The sequence below is a fragment of the Candida albicans genome, chromosome R (assembly GCF_000182965.3).
Source record: "Candida albicans SC5314 chromosome R, complete sequence".
Taxonomy (NCBI): Eukaryota; Fungi; Ascomycota; class Pichiomycetes; order Serinales; family Debaryomycetaceae; genus Candida; species Candida albicans.
In genome coordinates, this window is record NC_032096.1 from 2134938 (window position 1) to 2154103 (window position 19166).

The window sequence follows — 19166 nt, forward strand, 5'->3', positions numbered from 1 at the left end:
CTTGAAAGTTGGAGTTCAAATTGTCATTTCATTTCAGTATATCATCTAATCAATCGTTGCACCATCAATAGACTTGAGAAATTTAATGAGAACGTCTGAAATTTATAGTTGAAACATTGAAATTATTGATTCATAACCAAAATTCACCGATTTATAAAACAATTTACTTTGTTTATTTTATTATATTATATCATTTTTTTTTTTTGCCAACTTATACATATTATTTACACCAACAATAAATTTTCCTTTTTCTTAATATTGGATTGAAATATGGACAAACTTGAAACTTTCCAACGTAATGATCCTAGAAAGTTATTTGAATTGGCTAACCAGTTGAATGAACGACTGTTCTTTGCAATCTTTCTAAATGAAACTCAATTCAAGATAATTAATCATATTTTATCCTTAGATAATTTCGAGATTTGGACAAATTTTTTGGAAGGTAATTGTTATATTTCCTATTTGCAACCCGAAGATAAGAATGACAAACCTGAGACTCCAAACACCAATGAGAACAACGAGAGTGCTGGTGGTGAGAGAATTCAGAACAATAGTAGTGATAGAGATACCCCAACTCTCAATAACAATGATAAAAAGAATGATTCAAACAAGGAAACCATGCAAGCGGAATTGGAGACCCCAGAAACATTATTCCCAGAGGGGGCAGAAATGATTAAGAAATTGGCACTACATGTACGATACCTCTTGTGGGAGAAAGCGATTGATTTTTATTATAATTCTAAGGTGTTGGATGAGTCAAATAACATATTAGATGAAGTTTCCGATGATTACCAGTTGATTGACTCGTTGGACAATATTGTTGACGAGAAAGCATCTAACGAACTGGAGAAAAAGGAAGCTGTTGAGAAACTAAAAGTGAGAGAAATCGAGGATGATTATGATGATGATGACGAGGACGAAGATGAAGATGAAGACAATAATGATAAACCGAACACGACTGATTTAGCAAATAATAATTCAAATTCTTCAGAGAGTAGGTTGGCATATAATTCAAATGAACAGCTTGTGCTAGAGATCCCGTTATCCATATTTAAAACTAAACAACAAGAAACAAATGGCACACAAGACCGAATATCCAATCTGTTACTGGCAGATGGTAACTCGTCGTCAAACAATTTTGGGGTGATAAAACAATTAGAAGAAAACAACAATGAAGATCAAGATAAACTTCTTCAAGAGTTTAACAAAGTGTATCACAATTTTGAATATGATAGAGAGACTTTACTAAAGAGGAGGAAATTAGAAAAATCTGATATGCAATTGGAATCCAACAAATCGAATAAAGGAGATAACGCGTCTGATTCGAAATCTGCCACTCACATAGATATGAATTTGGGAGCAGCATCTACATCTTTACAGCATTTACTTTCGACAATTCAACTGAAGAGAAACAAAGTTCCTTTGAATGATCATGAATTACGAACATTATTTATGGATGTTCGTAAAAATAGAGGGAAATGGGCCAACGATGATAGAGTTGGACAAGAAGAGTTATATGAAGCCTGTGAAAAAGTGGTGACTGAACTAAGAGGCTATACTGAACATTCTACTTTTTTCTTAAATAAAGTTTCGAAAAGAGAAGCTCCAAATTATGGGTTGATTATCAAAAAACCCATGGATTTAAACACCGTGTTGAAGAAATTGAAAAACTTGGCATATAATTCAAAACAGGAATTTGTTGATGATTTGATGTTGATTTGGAGCAATTGTCTTACCTATAATGCCGACCCAGCACATTTCATTCGAGCGCATGCCATAGCTATGCAAAAGAAAACTATTAAATTGATACCAACTATCCCTGATATCAGAATAAGAAATAGAGCTGAAGTTGAGAAGGAAGAAGAAGTTGAAAATGGTAAACGAGATGAGGAAGAGGATTCATTAGGTGGTAAATCAATGAAAAAGGGAAGAAAAAGATCGAGACAAGATGAAATCAAGGCAGAAGCAGAAGCAGAGACACCGAATTCACCGTCACCTGCAGGAACCCCTTTTTTGGCCAGTGAAGTGAATTCAGTACGAGAAAACACACCAGCGGCCACAGATAATGGGAATGTGTCAAATGATGAAGAGGAAGAAGAAGAAGAGGATACTGATAATATCAATGGGACAGCTACTGGTATCAGCGGTATGGTAGATGGAGATGACGAAGAATTTGACCCTGAATTACAAGCATGGAGGACATTAACAGCTAAATCGAGAGCTAATTACTGTGCGCAAAGAGCAGATTTATTTGATGAAAATGGACATCTTAAAAGTGATGTCCCCGCTATTTGCCGGAAATCCAATGAAATGTCAAATTTCAACGAATATTTAAATAATAAAGAAGTGATATCGAAATCGAAAAGTTTATTAGAAAATGATGAACCATATTTACTTGAATATGATGTTGCTGGTGGGATTCCAGGTATTGCATATTGTGGTGTCGACAAAGAAACTGAGGAAACTTATGAAAACAAATTAGTTGACATTTATTTACAACAAACTAGTGGTGATGCTTCCAAAATTAAATCAGATTTTGTTTTATCAACAAACTCAGGGTTGAATAAAGTCTATTTTGAGAATATTTGTGAGATACAAGAAATTAGAAAAATCTGTTTTAAAATTTCACTTATTCGTCAAATGCAAACACAGCAATTTGTACATCATACACAGATGAAACAACCAGAGATTCAAACATTGAAGGAAATTGATGTTGATGCTGCCTCCAAATTGCCTAACCATGACGCTAGTACTGGCGATGTTCAGTTTTCGGTGTTTCGAAGAAATATTGCCAAAATTGCGATGCAAACTGGATTTGAAACCACTCAACAGGCAGCAATTAATACTTTGACTCAAGTAGCAGAGAGATATCTTGGCAATTTAATTAAATCGTTAAAGTTGCACAGTGAAACGACATCGGATAACCGATTACCTCCACGAGAAATCTTGTTATTATCATTACTAGAGAATGGTGTAGATAGACCAGATGATTTGTATACATTTGTGCAAGAAAGAGTGGTGAAGCAACAGGGAAAACTTAAAGATTTACGAATTAAATTATCCAATTTTTTGAAAGATTTGCTTCGACCGGGATTAGAAAACTTTAATGAAAAAAGTTTTGAAGACAATAGTGAACAATTTATGACGGGTGATTTTTCAAATGGAATCGGTGATGATTTCTTTGGATTCAAAGAATTGGGATTGGACAAAGAATTCAAAATGTTAACATCATCCATCCCCATTTATTTATTGCATTCACGTTTACATAATCAATTTACTACTGGTGGTGGTACTGCTCAAAGAAACAAGTATGAAGATTTACAAGAATATGAACCCGACAAAATCCATGGTAATGAAGTTGATAAACAAATTGGTATATTGATATCTTTTTATCAGACATTGTATGAAAAATCTCAGACATTTTACGTTAAGGCCCAGAAAAAGAAGGGTGAATCAATGGAATTACCTCCTGATAATATTTTCATATTGACAGAAGATGAAGATTTACCACAAAAGCAAAGAAATGTAAGACCAAAACTACCACCAACTGGTAGAATTTCTTCTATTAAAAAGAAAATCATTGCTAATTCGTTTTTCTTGCCTGAAGAGGAAGAGTTACAAAAACAGGAGATGGAATTGAAGGCAAAAGAAGAAGCCGAAGCTGCTGCTGCTGCTGCTGCTGCTGCTGCGAACTCAACACAAACAGCTGAAACAGCACAAGTGATGAAACCAGTAGATTCATTGGAAATGTCAGAGACTCTAAATACATCGGATATAGCAGATATGCTACGAGAAATAGAGTCAGCAAATGCGCCAGTCTCTAGAGAAGAACAACTACCCGAAAAACAATTTAATACTGAGGAGAAGAAAGTAGGTTTACCAAAGACAGATGCAAATGAACTTAAATATGAACCAGTGGATGAGCAAAGTAAGATATATGCCACTACTGAAAAAAATGATAATGTTAAAGGAATTGAAAATAAACCAAAACAAGAGGATTTTAAACAAATTGAAAACAATCAAGAGAATAAGAATCTTGAAGAAATTGAAGATACACTTGAAGATGATACAGAGATTGAAAACAGTGACTCGACCAAACTAGATATAAAGGAGAATGAAACTCTTGTTTATGAATCAGAAGTTGATCCAGATGAAAGTTCCATTGATTCTTTGTTTGAACAAAATGAAGAATAAAAATAATACTTTACCTGATATTGATATCTTACACAACCAACCAACTACCCCCACTCGAATTTATCAAACCCAAATGAAATTATATATATATATATGTATAGAAACTAGTTGTAGTATTATTGTACATTTTTGCATAAAATTATAGAGAGTCCGTGTTTCCCGAATAGTCATAGTAGACAAAACTGGATTTTTTATTGATGCTTACAATACTTTTGAAAGGCGAGACTATTGCTTTCTTATAATTCTATGGCCATATTGTTTGTGTTTTCCGAGCTAAATTGTTAAAAGTTGTTGTATTATTTCTGCTATTGCTAAGATCGTCTTACCCCACGTTGTTATGTTAAGGTTGACAGTTAATCCAGTAGTACCAGATTGTCTCTCTAACGTATAACGCGCAATATTATAAAGTTTAACATTAACGTGGGTAAATAAATTTTCTTCTTAATCTTCTTTGAGGTTCTTATTTTTCTTCTTATACTTTTGGCCTAGAACACAAGAAATACAAGCTTTTTTTTTAAGACTCATTAATCATCTTTCTTTTAACACAAGCACAACGAAAACTTATCCCATTTTTCATTCTCCTTACACTAAAGATCTTGATATATTTATAAAAGAGCAAATGGATTCCCAATTATGAATAGTATTGATGTCACTAAATTAAAGAAATTAGCCAAAGATGACTTGTTTAAAAGAGATATATTTGGTCGTACCATATTACATATATGTATTTTGGTAAACAACTCTGATGCTTTGAAAAGCTTAACCAAAAACCCTGATTTCAAGACTTTATTAAAATTGAATGATTACGAAAATGGTTGGAATTGTTTGCATTATATTTTTTTCCATAAACGCTTACAGTGTCTTAAAGTATTGATTGATTATTTACAAGGAACAATAGTTCAAGGTAATATTTTTGCCACCAACTCCCCTTTGTTAGAGTTGCTTAAGTTTAAAGATCGGAATGGCCATACACCTTTAAACCTTCTTAATAATGATTTTAAAGATTTGCTTTGGTTCCCCGAGTATATTACTGACAAGAATGAATTTCATATGACTTACAAATATGAACGTATCAAATCAACTAAAGACGTGGTTCAACCGGAATATGAACCTGATACATTGCCATTTTTGAAATCATCAGAGATATTATGGACTGATAAACGAGGGGCATCTGAGATTTATGTTTTTGGATGTAATAGTAACAATCAACTAGGAGTAGGTGATTCTACCGATAGAGCAACCCCAGCACTATTATACCACGACAACTTTAAATTTGCTACTGACCTTACTGGCTCCATTAGTGAGAGGTTTAAACGTCCAAGATATAAACGCATTACCATATCGAAAAATCATTCCGTTGTTGTTACTCAAGATGGAGAATTGTTTTCATGTGGTGTTGGATCAAGAGGAAGACTAGGACATGGATTAACCGATTTGAATAATTATTTCAAATTCAAGAGAATAGAGTTTTTCAATGACAAAACAATAAAGGATGTGGCAATTTCTAGTAATCATTCTATTGCATTGACTACCGATAATGAAGTGTATGCTTGGGGTCTCAATAGTTTCAATCAGTTGGGTGTGCCGAATATGAATAACAAAAAATCGACAAATTATTTGGATAAATTTATTGCCACTCCAATTATGGTTGGAGGAGAACTCCGCAAAATGCAAAATATCATTGGTATCGAGGTTTCCAAAATTCATTCATTAGCATGGTCAAAAAACTATTTGTGTTTTTGGGGATTGAATGTTGGGCAAATGGGTATTTCGTACACTAATGGTGATATTGAAGTCAAAGTACAAGAGCGGTCAGTGAGAGGTGAGACACAAGTCAACCCAAAAGCAATTCAGTTGCGGGATGATATAAAGTGTGTGAGTACTAGTGAGTTGTGTACCTGTGTGGTGACAACACTAAACGACGTTCACGTATATTACAATTACCAACATTTTAAACTACCGAAAATCCCCATGAAAGGGCATGGTGATAAGCATTTTGATTATTTCAAACCAAGAAGAATCACAGAGGCAGCAGTTATTAAAAAAATAGTTACCCGAGGTCCCGAAAACTCTATGATTTTATTAAAGAATGGCTCTGTTTTTTCATTTTCGGTTAATGCAAACGATATAAAAAATACCAAATATACCTCGATATGGAAAGCTTATGACCATGATATGGTAGCCACAGACATAGATATATCAACCGATGGATCCGTTGTATTGTGTACTAGAAGTGGTACAGTATTTATTAAATCGACACTCTCATCCAATCAAAGAAAAAACTCCATGAGTGGTGCAACATTACCGATACCCCTTACAAAAAACAAATTCAAGAAAATAGAAAATGTAAACAATGTTGTTAGAGTAACGTGTGATCCCAAGTTTTTATCATTTGGGTTTATGCGGGATGATATTGATTTATTGCCATTGGAACTTCCTCAAAATGATTTTTTCACTGACATTGAGACATTATCGCCAGCAGTTGAATATAATTTTAACAGAAAGCAAAATAAATTGTTTGACACACAAGACCATTTGTACATTGCTAATTTTTTCACTGCGTCACGAAACAATACTCATGAAGATGATGCAGATGATGCAGAATACGATAAATTATATTCAAATCAAGATGCACTGGTTATTAACAAAATTGAGGAGATCTATAACAGCAAATTTGATCCTAGAGCAAGTAAGCGAGTGAAGGCATTGAGCACATACGAAAATATTGTCTCAGAAGAAGTTTATTCAACTATCAAAAGATGTAGTGGTTATGGAGAAGATTACGTTGATGGTTTGAAGGATATACTATCCAACAATGAAAACCTTTTTGACGCAAATTTCGAGTTTGCTTTTGCCCAAGATGCAAAATTTGGGTTCCACAGTCGTGTTCTCGAATTCAGATCAAGCGTTTTCCAAAAATTGTTACAATTGAATGACAAGAACGAAACTTTGATTGGTGACAATATCAAGATAGTTTGGATTCCAGAACAATCAACCCTAAGAGTTTTGACAACCATTTCGCCTGTTGCCGCTTTAATGTTCATGCATTCTGTCTACAGTGGAAGAAAAATGGACAATTTGGAACAAAATGTATTTTCCTACTCGTCTCCAGAACTAGTCAGGCTTAGGATCAACCAATATCAATCACTCTGTAGTTTGTTTGGAATTGGTTGTGACAGATTGTCAGTCACAGATGCTTTTCAAGATTTACTCAATAGCAACACTGGTGATGTTGTTATTAAGGCCAGTGATGGTGACGTGTTTGCACATGCATTTGTTTTGAAGGCAAGATCAGCTTTTTTTGAAACTTTGCTATCAGAAAGATGGGATACAGAGGAAAAAGGTAATGTTCAATACGTCGATTTTACTGGGTTAACAAAGTTCCAGGTTACTTTAATTCTCCGGCACTTGTACGGTGTTAGTAATGAAAGTCTCTTGGATTGCTTCCAGTATGATTTTGGGGAGAAAGATTATTTCATAAACGACTTACTTGAATTGATCGAAGTTGCTGATGAATTATTATTGTTTCAGCTCAAGTCTGTTTTGCAGTTGGCTATATGTGATATGATTTCGTTAGACAATGTATTGGTTTTACTTGTTCATGGGTTCACATTAAATGCTCGACAATTATTTCTCAATTGCTGTTGGTACATTTTCAATAATTTAGAAGTTTTGATGTTTGCACCTGGTTTTAAAGAAATACCAAATGAAACAATGCAGTTGTTAGAGGTATTTATTGACAAACTAGGTAACGTGCAAAATGGAACCAAAAACTGGATTGACCAAAATCCTAATATATTGCTAGAACACATTGAAAATATTGAAGAGTTCAATGAGTATTTCATGAGTGATAGAAAAGGTTTTTCCTCATTCAAACCTTTGATTGATAATGGATATATTGATGCTATAAAGACGAAAGAGACCGTGAAAAAAAGAAAATCCAGAAAGAGTTCCACTTCTGCATTCAATAAAGATATTAGTGATTTTAGACAAGGCTTGCGCAGAGAAAATAATGGAGAGAGTTTCCCGCCAACAATCATTGATGAAAATGATGGATTTATATTGGTTGAAAATAAAACCAAACAAAGAAATGCATCAAGTTCTTCGCCAAATATTTTAAATATGAATGGTATCGTTGAACCTACAAACAAAATTGGAAATTTGTCAGTAATTGGCAAGTTAACTTCAATTCATCCCAATCCTGAGTCATTTGTTCAATCAAGTGGACTACCATCAACGTCAAATTGGGCGACTAAACCACAATCGTCGCTGATAGAATCCAATACTTTGTTACCAGCTGCTATTAGTACAACATTGACAACTGCCAAATCCAAGCCGACTAAAGTAAAGATCGGACCTGTAACAAAACTTTCGCAAAAGCAAAGAAAGCGTTTAGCAGCAGCAGCAGCAAATGATGCCAATCTAGAACAAATTGATCAAAAAACTACCAAAGAATCATCAACTATTGCGCCATGGTCTACTTGTGTTGCTGATACACCTATATCCAACCTGCAAAACATCAACAATCTTCCAGCTTTAGGATCCTCGAAGCCTAAGAAGAAATTTATTTCCATTAGCCGGCCACAAAGTACAAAAAAATCACCTTCACTTATATCTATACCGTCGAGTACCGCAAGTACACCTTTTTCAATGGCAGCAGCAATAACCCCAGACTCATCATTCAATAGTGTTTATTCGACTCCATCATTGACAGAAGTTATGATTCATGAATCACTCAAGTTAGAACAAGCAAAGTTACAGGAAACTGAAAGGAAAACGCTTGTAGAAATCCAACAGGAACAAGAATTTGCAAAATGGTGGGAGGAAGAGTCCAAGAGAGTACAAGAAGAAATGCAACGTTTAGAAGTAGCTGATACTAAAAAGAAGAAAAAGAAGAAAAATACATCGCCAAAACCGCAAAAATATAGAAAACCAATAAAGTCTGATTCATGACAGTTTTAACGCCCTGTATTATATATGTTTGTATATCTGTATTAATGTATTTATAGTTTTACAAGATTTATTGTTGTTTATTCATATTAACCAAAATGAATTTCAGTAATTAATATCCTCTGGAAACCAACCGTACTCGTCCATATCAACCATATGCCCTTCCAGGACAGCAACATTTTCTTGTAGTAGTTTGTCCCTTTGTATATATTGTCCATTGGCTTCGCGTGGCGAGATTTTCCCACTACTCAGAACCACTCTCCACCAAGGCAACTCGTTGACATTTAGCCAATCCAGATTACTTGGATCAAGGTTCTCATTTAACTGAGAAATTATAAACGAACAATGTTTTAAAGATGAACCAACTTGCCGTGAGTTTTGAGGTTTATTCAAAAGGTAAGCAATGTGACCTTGATAATATTTTGGGGTTAGTTTACAATTCATTAATCTCATAAATGAAACGACTTGTGACATACCATAGCTTGTGACTTTCCCATATGGTATTTGAAAAACTATTGAATATACTCCAAAATGAAATGCTTTACTTTCATCTGTCAACCTCATAATAGTGGTAGTTGGGTTTAAGAAATTAATGAACAATTTGAAAAAGGACACGCCCCAAAATTATTGTCAGTTCTTTTTAACTCAACTCATTATATTAAACTAAATACTTGATCCTTTGATTTCGCTATTATATTTACGAAAAAGAATTCTTCTATTACTGTCCATCCCATATATTATGAAGAGCTGACATGATTAAAAAAAAGTTTGTCCTAAATTATACACATTTGTGCAAACTAAATAGATTTATATACAAGTTATGTTTGAATAGCATGATATCTCTTACCTCTGAAACCGAAAAGTCTACTGTTCAAATTCAAAGGATTCGTAGGGTCAGTTACTCTTATATCGTATTTTGTACAAGCAAATTTATTTGGAGTATCATTCAAGATTATATCCATTTCTGGGTATAATTCGTGATTCTTCAACCATTCAATGTCTTTCGTTAATTCTTGTTCGTGGTAACCACTAATGAAAACAGGGCATTTCGACTCCAACAATCCCTTCAACGACTTGTCCCAATGTATCTGATCAGCAGATTGGAAATTAGGATGGAAACAGAAGAAAATATCCAAATATGGATCAAATGGGAAAAGATCGCCCATATCATACAACTCATTGAAAAACTTAGAGTGGTAGTGTAATGTTATTTGTTCGTCAAATCTTTGTACTAATGGCCTTCCATTTGAATCGCTGACAGGAGTGAACTTTTGCAACTTTTTATCATAGTAAGCTTCTGGACCAATTAAATGAATTTCAAATTCAGTGTTAGGGAATAAATAACCAAATTGTTTCCATATGTAGCCTGGCAACATTCCTTCCATTCTTGGTCCAATCAAAAAGATTCTCATTGGTCTTTCTTTGAATGCAATTTCAGCAGCATTGTCGTCTGAATTGGTTGATGCGGCGTTAGTTGATGATTTTCCAAGTTGTGGTGGATACAAGGTGTATCTCAATGCCCCCAAAGACTTGGCCCCTTCTAATGTCAAAGGTCCCTTTGGTTCCAATTGTAAAGGTGAAAATTTATGTAAAATCGAGGCAATAGTAATTGGATACGTCAAAACTTTAGTTGCTGCTGCTAAATTGAATTCATCATTCATGGGTGGGAAATCCCTTGTGTAAAAAAATGAGTCCCAGTCACTAATATTAACCATAAAATCTCTTTCTTGTTTTTTGGGAAAGGCAAATTCAGCAAATTTTCTCCCTGACCTCAAGTCATGTTCGTAAAGGTTAACTTTTTTCAATTTTTCATATACTTTTGACTCGTGATATTGTTTGTCTTGCTCCCATGCTTCCTTCGAGTGATGTGTAGGAATACCTGAATATGGGCAAACAAAGTTGACTGGTTTTGAGGTGACGGGACATAAAGCTTGGGCTCTAATCATTGCTGCACGTTCACGAATATCTTCATATGGAGATTCATCCCATGTATACAACGGACGTTCAATCACTTTATTCTTTGAATCATCCATGGCTAACATTTTCCAGAAAAAGGAGAGTTGTCTTTTGGTACATATTGATGATTTAGCCAACCTAGGTATTATACAATGGTGGGTTGAAAGCATAGCCAAAAGGATAAATTAAAATAGGCTGATGAGTAGGTTAGTGTAAAATGATCCTGAAATTAAAACAAGCTGTATATAAAAAAGAAGAAACAATAAAAATTTGCTATCTTTGACACTTGAACAAATCGTACTATCTAATATCTAATAAACACGGGTTAGCCTATTTCGAAAAATTTTCAATAAGCAGATTTAATTTTTTTTGTTTTGTCTTTTTTTCTTTAATTTAAGTTGTTTAGCACTACTATTATTCAGATCACACACACACACACAAGTAAAATTCAAATCCCATTGTCGGCCAATTTCCACGACTTATTTAGAATCGCTCCGATATCGTATATACGAACTACCCTATGTTTATATAGAAACTGACAAACTACTAATTACAAAGGTAAAAATACTTTGAAATACACTTTTTGATTTTTTTTATTAAATTTAATGCTTATTCAATTCTTGTACAGAGTATTTCTGAGACACCTTCTTCAAGGTTAGTCCTTTTAAATTCCGGCAACAGGCACAACTTAGGAACGTTTATGTGTAACTCATATTGACATGTTCTTATCTCTGTTAATTCAACAATTTCAAGTATATGGTCACATCTATAAATGGTGTCAATGGTACGTGGTTCTCCTGTCAAATCACAAACTTCTCCTAACAATCTTTGACTTATTGTGCGTTCTTTAGTATCAAACTCGAATTCTAATGGCAGTGTTTGCTTCAGGAAATTGCCTAATGTATATACATGATTTGGAGAATGGGGTTTATGAATTCCGCTTATAAAATCATCCAAATTCTCATGGAATTGAATAACGTTGATTCCATGGCAATAGCCTATAGTCCAATAATTTGCATGCAAGTTGAAAGAAAATACGCAACTGGTACCTTCGACAAAGGATTCCGATATCAAGTCAATAGCTCGCGATTTCAATTCATGAACTGACATGGTGGGCTTGGGTTTTGTTGGTGCCATTTTTTTGGTTCTTGGCAACTGGCATAAATATGATGTGATGTTTCCGTCATTGGCGCCATTTGCAATTGACAATATTTCATAATTACCATGTGTAACATTTCCGTCCTCTGATCCCAAATAGCTTCGGGCCACTTCATCCAGGATAGTAGTATCTAGGAATACCACTTTGCTCTTGAGTTGGTGTGATGTTAAGTCAGCAAATATGCTTTTGAAAATGAACCATAGATATACAAGTGAAGTCCAATTCATTGTTGTGCTAATTGTGGGGTTTGTGGTGCTAGAAAGAGAGAAGTAGTTTGGGTCTATGGTCCATTTTCAGGTTGTAGCATACTCGATTAACAACACAGCAAATTGTGTCGTACACGAGTTCTCATATTAAGAAGAAACGGGACATTTTTACTTAGCCCCTTCCATATAGTATATTACGTGTGCTTTGCGACAAATTTATATGAAACAATTGTTGTTCTAATAAGACATTCTAACTCGGGAAGGTACTCTATTATCGATAGCCAGTTGCTAACACTGATCAATCTAAAATAATTTGCTCTAAATGTGTGTATAACGACAGTCGTGTAATGAAACAAAATCGTTAACAAAAAGAATACGGTAATTCCGTGTTTTTAGTGCGGTGTCAATTTTGGTCGTGTTTTTCTCAGTGTATATATAGTGTAGTTCATCAATATTTATAATTGAAAAACCACTTAGTACACACACCATTAGCTTCAATCACACAACCCAAACCTTTAGAAATGAATAGTAATTTCAAAAGATTCCGGGTTTTGTTGGAGTCAAATCTTCCTAATTTACAGAATGAAAAGTCAATGATTGAAATAAATGACCGAACTACGGTTAAGCAACTCAAGCAATTAATAATAGCTAAGAATGACGAAGGTTCTGTCACACGTACATTTATAGAACAAATAAAACTATCATACGAAGGGAATATAATACCAACCTCATTTCAAGAAGAGGAAGCTAGTGTTTATGAATTGTTGGGATTGAATCAAGAGCTTTTGGAACAGAATAACAGTGTCATAAAATTGAAACTTACAAAGCATGAACATGTAAATGGAACTGGTGGGTTGTTGAGCAGAGAATTTTGGAAGGACTTTCAGTCAAATGATAGATTTAGATTTCTCCCTGCCACCAATGACTCTTTACAGCAACCCAATTTGGCGCTGTCGAATTCAGTGCCATTAGAATCAACATCAGATTTGTCTGCTGCAAGAAGCACAACAAATCCAACTGCTACTAGCTCATCCTCAGAACAAGGAATTGATAGTGATATTTCAACATCACCAACCTCGGCTAACCCAGTACCTTCACCTTCAAATTATGAAACGCTGGTGCCAAGTCAACAAGACTCTATTCCATTTGTCAATAATCCATCAGAGTCTTCAACTCCTAACATAGACCCCATTAAACCTGCCAGTATTCAGGTACGTGGTGGATCCACATGGGAAATGGAGGGAACATCGTACGATACTATGGTTGAACAGCATTCAGGGAAAAAAATTCTAGTGAAACAGGATGACTTGTCTAATGTTGAGTATGAACTTACTTTGAAAGTAGACAATATTGTGAAGAAAGTAAGCTTGGGTACAGCACAATGCATTGTTGTGGATAACGGCTTGCACGATCCTTATCTACTACTCGGTCCTATGGGTGCAGCAAAAGTTCACAAGGTGTTTAAACTGGCTTCTGGTGAGCCATTGATTCAAAAAGTACTAGTAATGATGTATGATATTGGTAGTGACCTGGAATCAGAATCTAATGAACAAGCCGTTCCAGGTGACGCTAATAACATTGATGTTGAAGATGCTGAAATTGACGATCTTATGGATAGATTATACACCAACGGAAGACTGCTTCTTATAACTATGGTTAAACTCACTTTTGTTTTATATTTGATGGGGTTCAGACTCAATCAACATATGATGAATTATTGGTTTCATTATGCGGTTTTACTAGTTTTACTTTTCCATGCATATGTTCTACTTTGTACAGGTGCAAACAGAGTCATTCGATTTGGTGGCAACGTGAACGATGTATCCATTATGATGGATCGAGTCGTTCGGACTTGTGTGAGAAGAACTTCTGAATTAGAATTGGTCCAATCACGAGATCCTGCTTGGTTGAAGACGGTGAAGTTGAATTTTGAGAATATTTGGAAAGACAGTTTGTTATTTGGATTATGTATTTTTCCTTCAATGCAAGCTAGGGTTTTCCATCAATTAAGCTTGGCTGAGGAAGACGTTTCTATTTATGAAGAATTGGTTGAGCCTAATGAAGTGGTGGATCTGGTTGAAATTTGAATCTATTTGTAAGCATTTATAGTTAGTATTGAACAAAAAGAATGAAGTATTGAATTTTTATAGAAAATATGACTAGTAACATGATTCTGTTTATGAAAACTAGCGATTACATGCCTTTCATCTGGATTGACTGTTTCTTTGGATTTGAGTATTGCATAAGATCTGATTCCGCCAGTTACAAAAAAAAATTAAAGCTCGCGAGTACTATCAACAAAACTACAATATCCAGTTCACTTTGTTCCTTCTGTTTTCCAGTCTTGTACTGATTCTACACATTTTCTTGACACTCATGTCCACATCTTCTTTTGAATCGGCTGCTTATCCAAGTACAGTTCCTGCTCTTTCAACAGCAAACATGAACAATTCAGGTAATGTCAGTGCCAATCTGTCAGTAACAAAGGACAGTGGAAATACGACAATTGGCGGAAGTGGTGATATACCAGCAACTTCAGACAAAAAGCAATCGGTGTTTGATATTGCAGAAAATATAGAGAAGGATCTAAATAAAATGTTAGAGCAACTTAATCAAACAGACGTCGAGATTAATAAAAGAATAGATGTTGCCTTGAAAAAAGTTACTTCATTATATGATAAATTCAATTGATTGGATTTGTGTTAACAGCTTGTTTAGAATGATCTATAGGTTATGAATGCATGCTAGTGTTAGATTGTTTATTTAATATTAATGTATGACTTCAGAGTGATGGAATATAAACTTTCTTTACCTGAGATTGAGCGTGTACACGCCTAGTTGTGAATAGTGAATTAGAACGAAGTTATTATTCACAAGATATATATTGAAACTCCTTCCCTTCTATATAATTGATATCCTGGGATGTTGGTATTTCATACCCTTTATTATACTACACAATATAATTTAGTTCTGTCATCACCTGATGTGTGATGGAAAAATTTTCCATTCTCATAATAACCATCATTTTCATAGATCAGTTTCTGACACAAAATAGTGCACAAACCAACACAGGGTATTACAATTTTTTAGGAATCAAATAATATTCGGTGAGACAAAGCAAAAAAAAAAAATGATGTATAACAAAAATAAAACTTCTCTGGACCTCATATTCTATTTCAGACATCAATTCTAAAAATGGCACCAAAACGGTCAAAGAATCAACTACGAAGAGAGAAACTAAAGCAGAGGAAATTGGAAAAGCAAGCAGAGGAACCTGATAAAAGTGTCAACGTAGAAGAACCAAAGACAGGGCCAAATAGCACAACAATCAGTATACAAATTGACGATGATCCATTGTATGAACAATTTCAATCAGTATTGAACAAATTCAATAATCCTCAAGAAATTGAAATTACCAAACAAGAAAGTACAGAAGATTCCAAGGATTTGGTTTATCAAAATGGAGACTCATCGGAAAACGAACTGGATGATGAAGACAGCAGTGACGAGAATGATGAGGAAACGCAAAAACAACAACAACAGCTTTCAAAACGTCAATTACGTATACAAAACAAAATTCCATTAGCAAAATTGAAATCATCGGTGAAATCCCCTCAAGTTGTTGAATGGTACGATGTGGACTCCAAAGACCCCTATTTACTAATTGCAATGAAATCCCAACCGAATATAATCCCGGTCCCATCACATTGGAGTTCGAAAAGGAATTACTTGTCTTCACGTAGAGGTATAGAAAAATTACCATATCAGTTACCCAAATATATTCAAGCAACAGGAATTTCAGAAATGAGATCAGGTGGACGTGATCACAGGACATTGCGTCAACAACAAAGAGAAAAAGTTCAACCCAAAATGGGTAAACTAGATATGGATTATGAAAAGTTATACCAAGCTTTTTCTAAGTTCCAAATAAAACCAAGAGTTTTTCCCTATGGTGAATTATTTGAGGAAGGTAAACATTCCAATGATGAACTTGTTACTAAAGCTGCCAAAATTAAACCTGGTATTATTTCATTGGAAATGAGACTGGCATTAAGTATGCCACAGAATGATGGGACTATTCCACCAGCTTGGGTTACCATCATGAGAGATATAGGGAAACCTCCCTCTTACAAGGACTTGGTTATACCTGGACTAGATATTAAATATAGTAATGCAGGGTATAAGGATAGAAATAGCGATTCTAGACGGGAAAAATTGAAACATTGGGGAGCACTAAATACTGCTATTGAGTCTTCAGATGGAGAAGATGATGAAGAAGATGACGATGGGCAAGATGAGGAATCTAGTGTTGCTACTGATTCTATTGAGGTAAACACCACATTTTATCCATTGGAAGAAGATGAAGTGTCTGAAGAGCCATCGTTGAATGATATACTTGCAGGGTTGTCAAGTGCTAATGATAAACCTAAAGAAGAGAAGAAATTGTATAAAATTATTGAAGAGAGGAAAGTTACAGATGATGATTCGTTGACAGGATATACATATGACTTGAAAAATGATAGCGTCGAGGAATATTCAGAAAATGAGGATTCCAAAAACTCTGAGGACACCAAGAATTCTGAGGAAGAACCTGAAGATTTTAAATTCTAAATAGTTATATAATTTTATGAAAATCTATTAAAATCGGTACTTAAATCAAAATTAGATTCCAATGGATTTAAATAATGCAGAATGTCTGAATCTATTCCCTGAAAAATCTGCTCTAAGCTGATTATGCCATTAAATTCATTGTTTGCGGTAAATGGATTGTCAACTGAATTTACAGGTGACGGATCTTGTGACTCAATGGTAGTGTTTGTTTTTATGGGAGACTCGTTGTGTGATTTGGGTACATCTAGATTCTCTATTTCTTTGTCTTTATTTTGAAATATTATCTTTACAACATCGAAATTCATGGGGCCATTATTCTCCACGCTGTCGGATTTGATATACTTTTGTGATAAAATTAACCATTTCTCAATTTTGTTTAGCACAACCTTCATTTTGGAACAAACCAATGAGTTTTTCATTAAATTGTCATTGATTACTCTAGACACTTTGGTAAAATATGATTCAACATCTATTTCAAGATCTTTAAAATTTTGGAATTTCAAAATTAGTCTTAATCTTACTAGCAAGATTAAGGCGTGCATGGGACGATAGTACAAGACTGAAGGAATATTAATAATGTTGTTATTTAGCCTTACAAATTGATCAACAAGACTTTCACACAGTGTAATTAATTTTATAATCATTTTTAAACAGAATTGCCTTTCATTTGAACTTGGTATTTCGTCTGCATAGTTCGGTGTTATTTCATCAGATTGATTAAACACCCCACTAACTAAATTGTCATAAATCACAACCAATAAATGAAAATACTGAATTTGTAAAGCTAATGCTTGTTTTGTAGATGTAAATCCACTTTGATCTAATATTTGTGATAATCTCTGCTCGTATTTTCTGAGGGCACGTTTGATATTCAGCAATGATATTCTTGATCTATTCACGGCTAAGTTAATCTGGTCTACAAAATCTAGTATCTCATGACCAGTAAAAACCAATTCTGCAAAATAACAAATATATCTGTCTTCTAGAGTTGGTAGTTGATTGGAAGAAGTTTCCAATAATCGATTCATGGCAATTTGATGGCTTTGAGTCCATGTCACAACTTTGAATCTTCTCACTGATAATTCCAATGATCCACAGCTGCAGTAAACACTTAGTAATGCCCTTAAATTGTTTCTCAATTCGGATTCTTCATCTAAATGAATTTCGAAACAATTTTTTGGAAGCTCATTCAACCCCATACACAATGCAATATTCGATGCAGTTAAAGAATTCAATTGATTTCGAAAATGTCCTAGTTTGATAGGTGGAAGACACCAAGACGACAGAATCAAGCAAACGTAAATCAATTGGATATTAAACTGTTCACATTTCACATACACTTCATGAGCAATAAACGAATAAAGATAATAACTCAATAGGTTACATAGCTTTAGATTATCTTTCAGTATTGGTGTTGTTCCAAGATTATTATCATTCAACACAGTAACGAAAATACATGCAATCAACAATAATGGGAATTTCTCAAGCATATAGTCGAAATTTTTTAATTTTCGAGACAATGGGATTGTGGGATAATAGGGTAATATTTCATTCAAGAAGAAGTCAAGTCTAGTTTTAACTTCAGCTAAAGTAAGATAATTATACCGATAAATCAACTCTTTTGCTAGATTTTTACTGTAAGGGATATAAGGAAATTCATTAGATGTATCAGGTTTAATTTTCAGTTTCAATTTGTCCATTATCGATTCATAATTGGATATAAGATGTTGAATCGAATCTTCAGATAAATCGTTTAACTTCTCCGGTAATAATTTCAAAGTATTTTCAGATGTCAGTAACAACTGGTTAGCAATGGAAGAGTGTGTATTATCATCTATCTGAATCTTTCTTTTTTTCTTTCGTGAAGGTTGCATCGCTGGATCTTCATTAAATGAACACTCGTATCCATTTTTAAAACACCTAGCACAAGACTTGAAACTTGGATTTTCAAACGAACATTTCTTTTTAAACCTTCTGCATCTTGTACAAGCTCTCAGTTGACGCCATTGTTTTGAAAACTCATTTTTCCCTTCATCATTTGCAGTTGTATCGGTAGACATGGTTTATCGGAGTCAGGTTTGATCAATTAA

At 34.3% G+C, this 19166-nt stretch overlaps 9 protein-coding genes across 9 annotated transcripts, besides 1 other annotated feature; 5 read left to right on the top strand and 4 right to left on the bottom strand. All coding sequences in view use genetic code 12, as the record gives it.

Annotated features, from left to right (window-relative positions):
- Positions 1 to 270: 270 nt before the first annotated feature.
- SPT7 (SAGA histone acetyltransferase complex subunit) lies at positions 271 to 4194 on the top strand (the record flags this gene model as incomplete). Its single annotated transcript, XM_714241.1, has 1 exon — positions 271 to 4194. The coding sequence occupies one exon, from the start codon at positions 271 to 273 to the stop codon at positions 4192 to 4194; it is 3924 nt and encodes a 1307-aa protein (XP_719334.1).
- A 633-nt stretch (positions 4195 to 4827) lies between these two features.
- On the top strand, positions 4828 to 9147 carry CAALFM_CR09990WA (uncharacterized protein; the record flags this gene model as incomplete). Its single annotated transcript, XM_714243.1, has 1 exon — positions 4828 to 9147. One exon carries the CDS (start codon positions 4828 to 4830, stop codon positions 9145 to 9147), a length of 4320 nt encoding a protein of 1439 aa, XP_719336.1.
- A 102-nt stretch (positions 9148 to 9249) lies between these two features.
- Positions 9250 to 9708, bottom strand: CAALFM_CR10000CA (uncharacterized protein; the record flags this gene model as incomplete). The annotated part of the gene is made up of 2 exons (XM_019475577.1): positions 9250 to 9554; positions 9621 to 9708. 2 exons carry the CDS (start codon positions 9706 to 9708, stop codon positions 9250 to 9252), a joined length of 393 nt encoding a protein of 130 aa, XP_019331122.1.
- A 254-nt stretch (positions 9709 to 9962) lies between these two features.
- Positions 9963 to 11270, bottom strand: MSS51 (Mss51p; the record flags this gene model as incomplete). Its single annotated transcript, XM_714246.1, has 1 exon — positions 9963 to 11270. One exon carries the CDS (start codon positions 11268 to 11270, stop codon positions 9963 to 9965), a length of 1308 nt encoding a protein of 435 aa, XP_719339.1.
- A 439-nt stretch (positions 11271 to 11709) lies between these two features.
- On the bottom strand, positions 11710 to 12486 carry CAALFM_CR10020CA (uncharacterized protein; the record flags this gene model as incomplete). Its single annotated transcript, XM_714247.1, has 1 exon — positions 11710 to 12486. The coding sequence occupies one exon, from the start codon at positions 12484 to 12486 to the stop codon at positions 11710 to 11712; it is 777 nt and encodes a 258-aa protein (XP_719340.1).
- A 500-nt stretch (positions 12487 to 12986) lies between these two features.
- On the top strand, positions 12987 to 14552 carry FGR34 (Fgr34p; the record flags this gene model as incomplete). Its single annotated transcript, XM_714248.1, has 1 exon — positions 12987 to 14552. The coding sequence occupies one exon, from the start codon at positions 12987 to 12989 to the stop codon at positions 14550 to 14552; it is 1566 nt and encodes a 521-aa protein (XP_719341.1).
- Positions 14553 to 14841: 289 nt separating this feature from the next.
- CAALFM_CR10040WA (uncharacterized protein) lies at positions 14842 to 15156 on the top strand (the record flags this gene model as incomplete). The annotated part of the gene is made up of 1 exon (XM_714249.1): positions 14842 to 15156. The coding sequence occupies one exon, from the start codon at positions 14842 to 14844 to the stop codon at positions 15154 to 15156; it is 315 nt and encodes a 104-aa protein (XP_719342.1).
- A 97-nt stretch (positions 15157 to 15253) lies between these two features.
- Positions 15254 to 15534: a long terminal repeat ((gamma-Ra) Solo copy of the long terminal repeat (LTR) associated with the transposon Tca2; about 280 bp long, 5-10 copies per genome).
- Positions 15535 to 15660: 126 nt separating this feature from the next.
- On the top strand, positions 15661 to 17076 carry CAALFM_CR10060WA (U2 snRNP complex subunit; the record flags this gene model as incomplete). The annotated part of the gene is made up of 1 exon (XM_714250.1): positions 15661 to 17076. The coding sequence occupies one exon, from the start codon at positions 15661 to 15663 to the stop codon at positions 17074 to 17076; it is 1416 nt and encodes a 471-aa protein (XP_719343.1).
- Positions 17077 to 17090: 14 nt separating this feature from the next.
- On the bottom strand, positions 17091 to 19136 carry ZCF39 (Zcf39p; the record flags this gene model as incomplete). The annotated part of the gene is made up of 1 exon (XM_714252.1): positions 17091 to 19136. One exon carries the CDS (start codon positions 19134 to 19136, stop codon positions 17091 to 17093), a length of 2046 nt encoding a protein of 681 aa, XP_719345.1.
- Between the last annotated feature and the right edge of the window lie 30 nt (positions 19137 to 19166).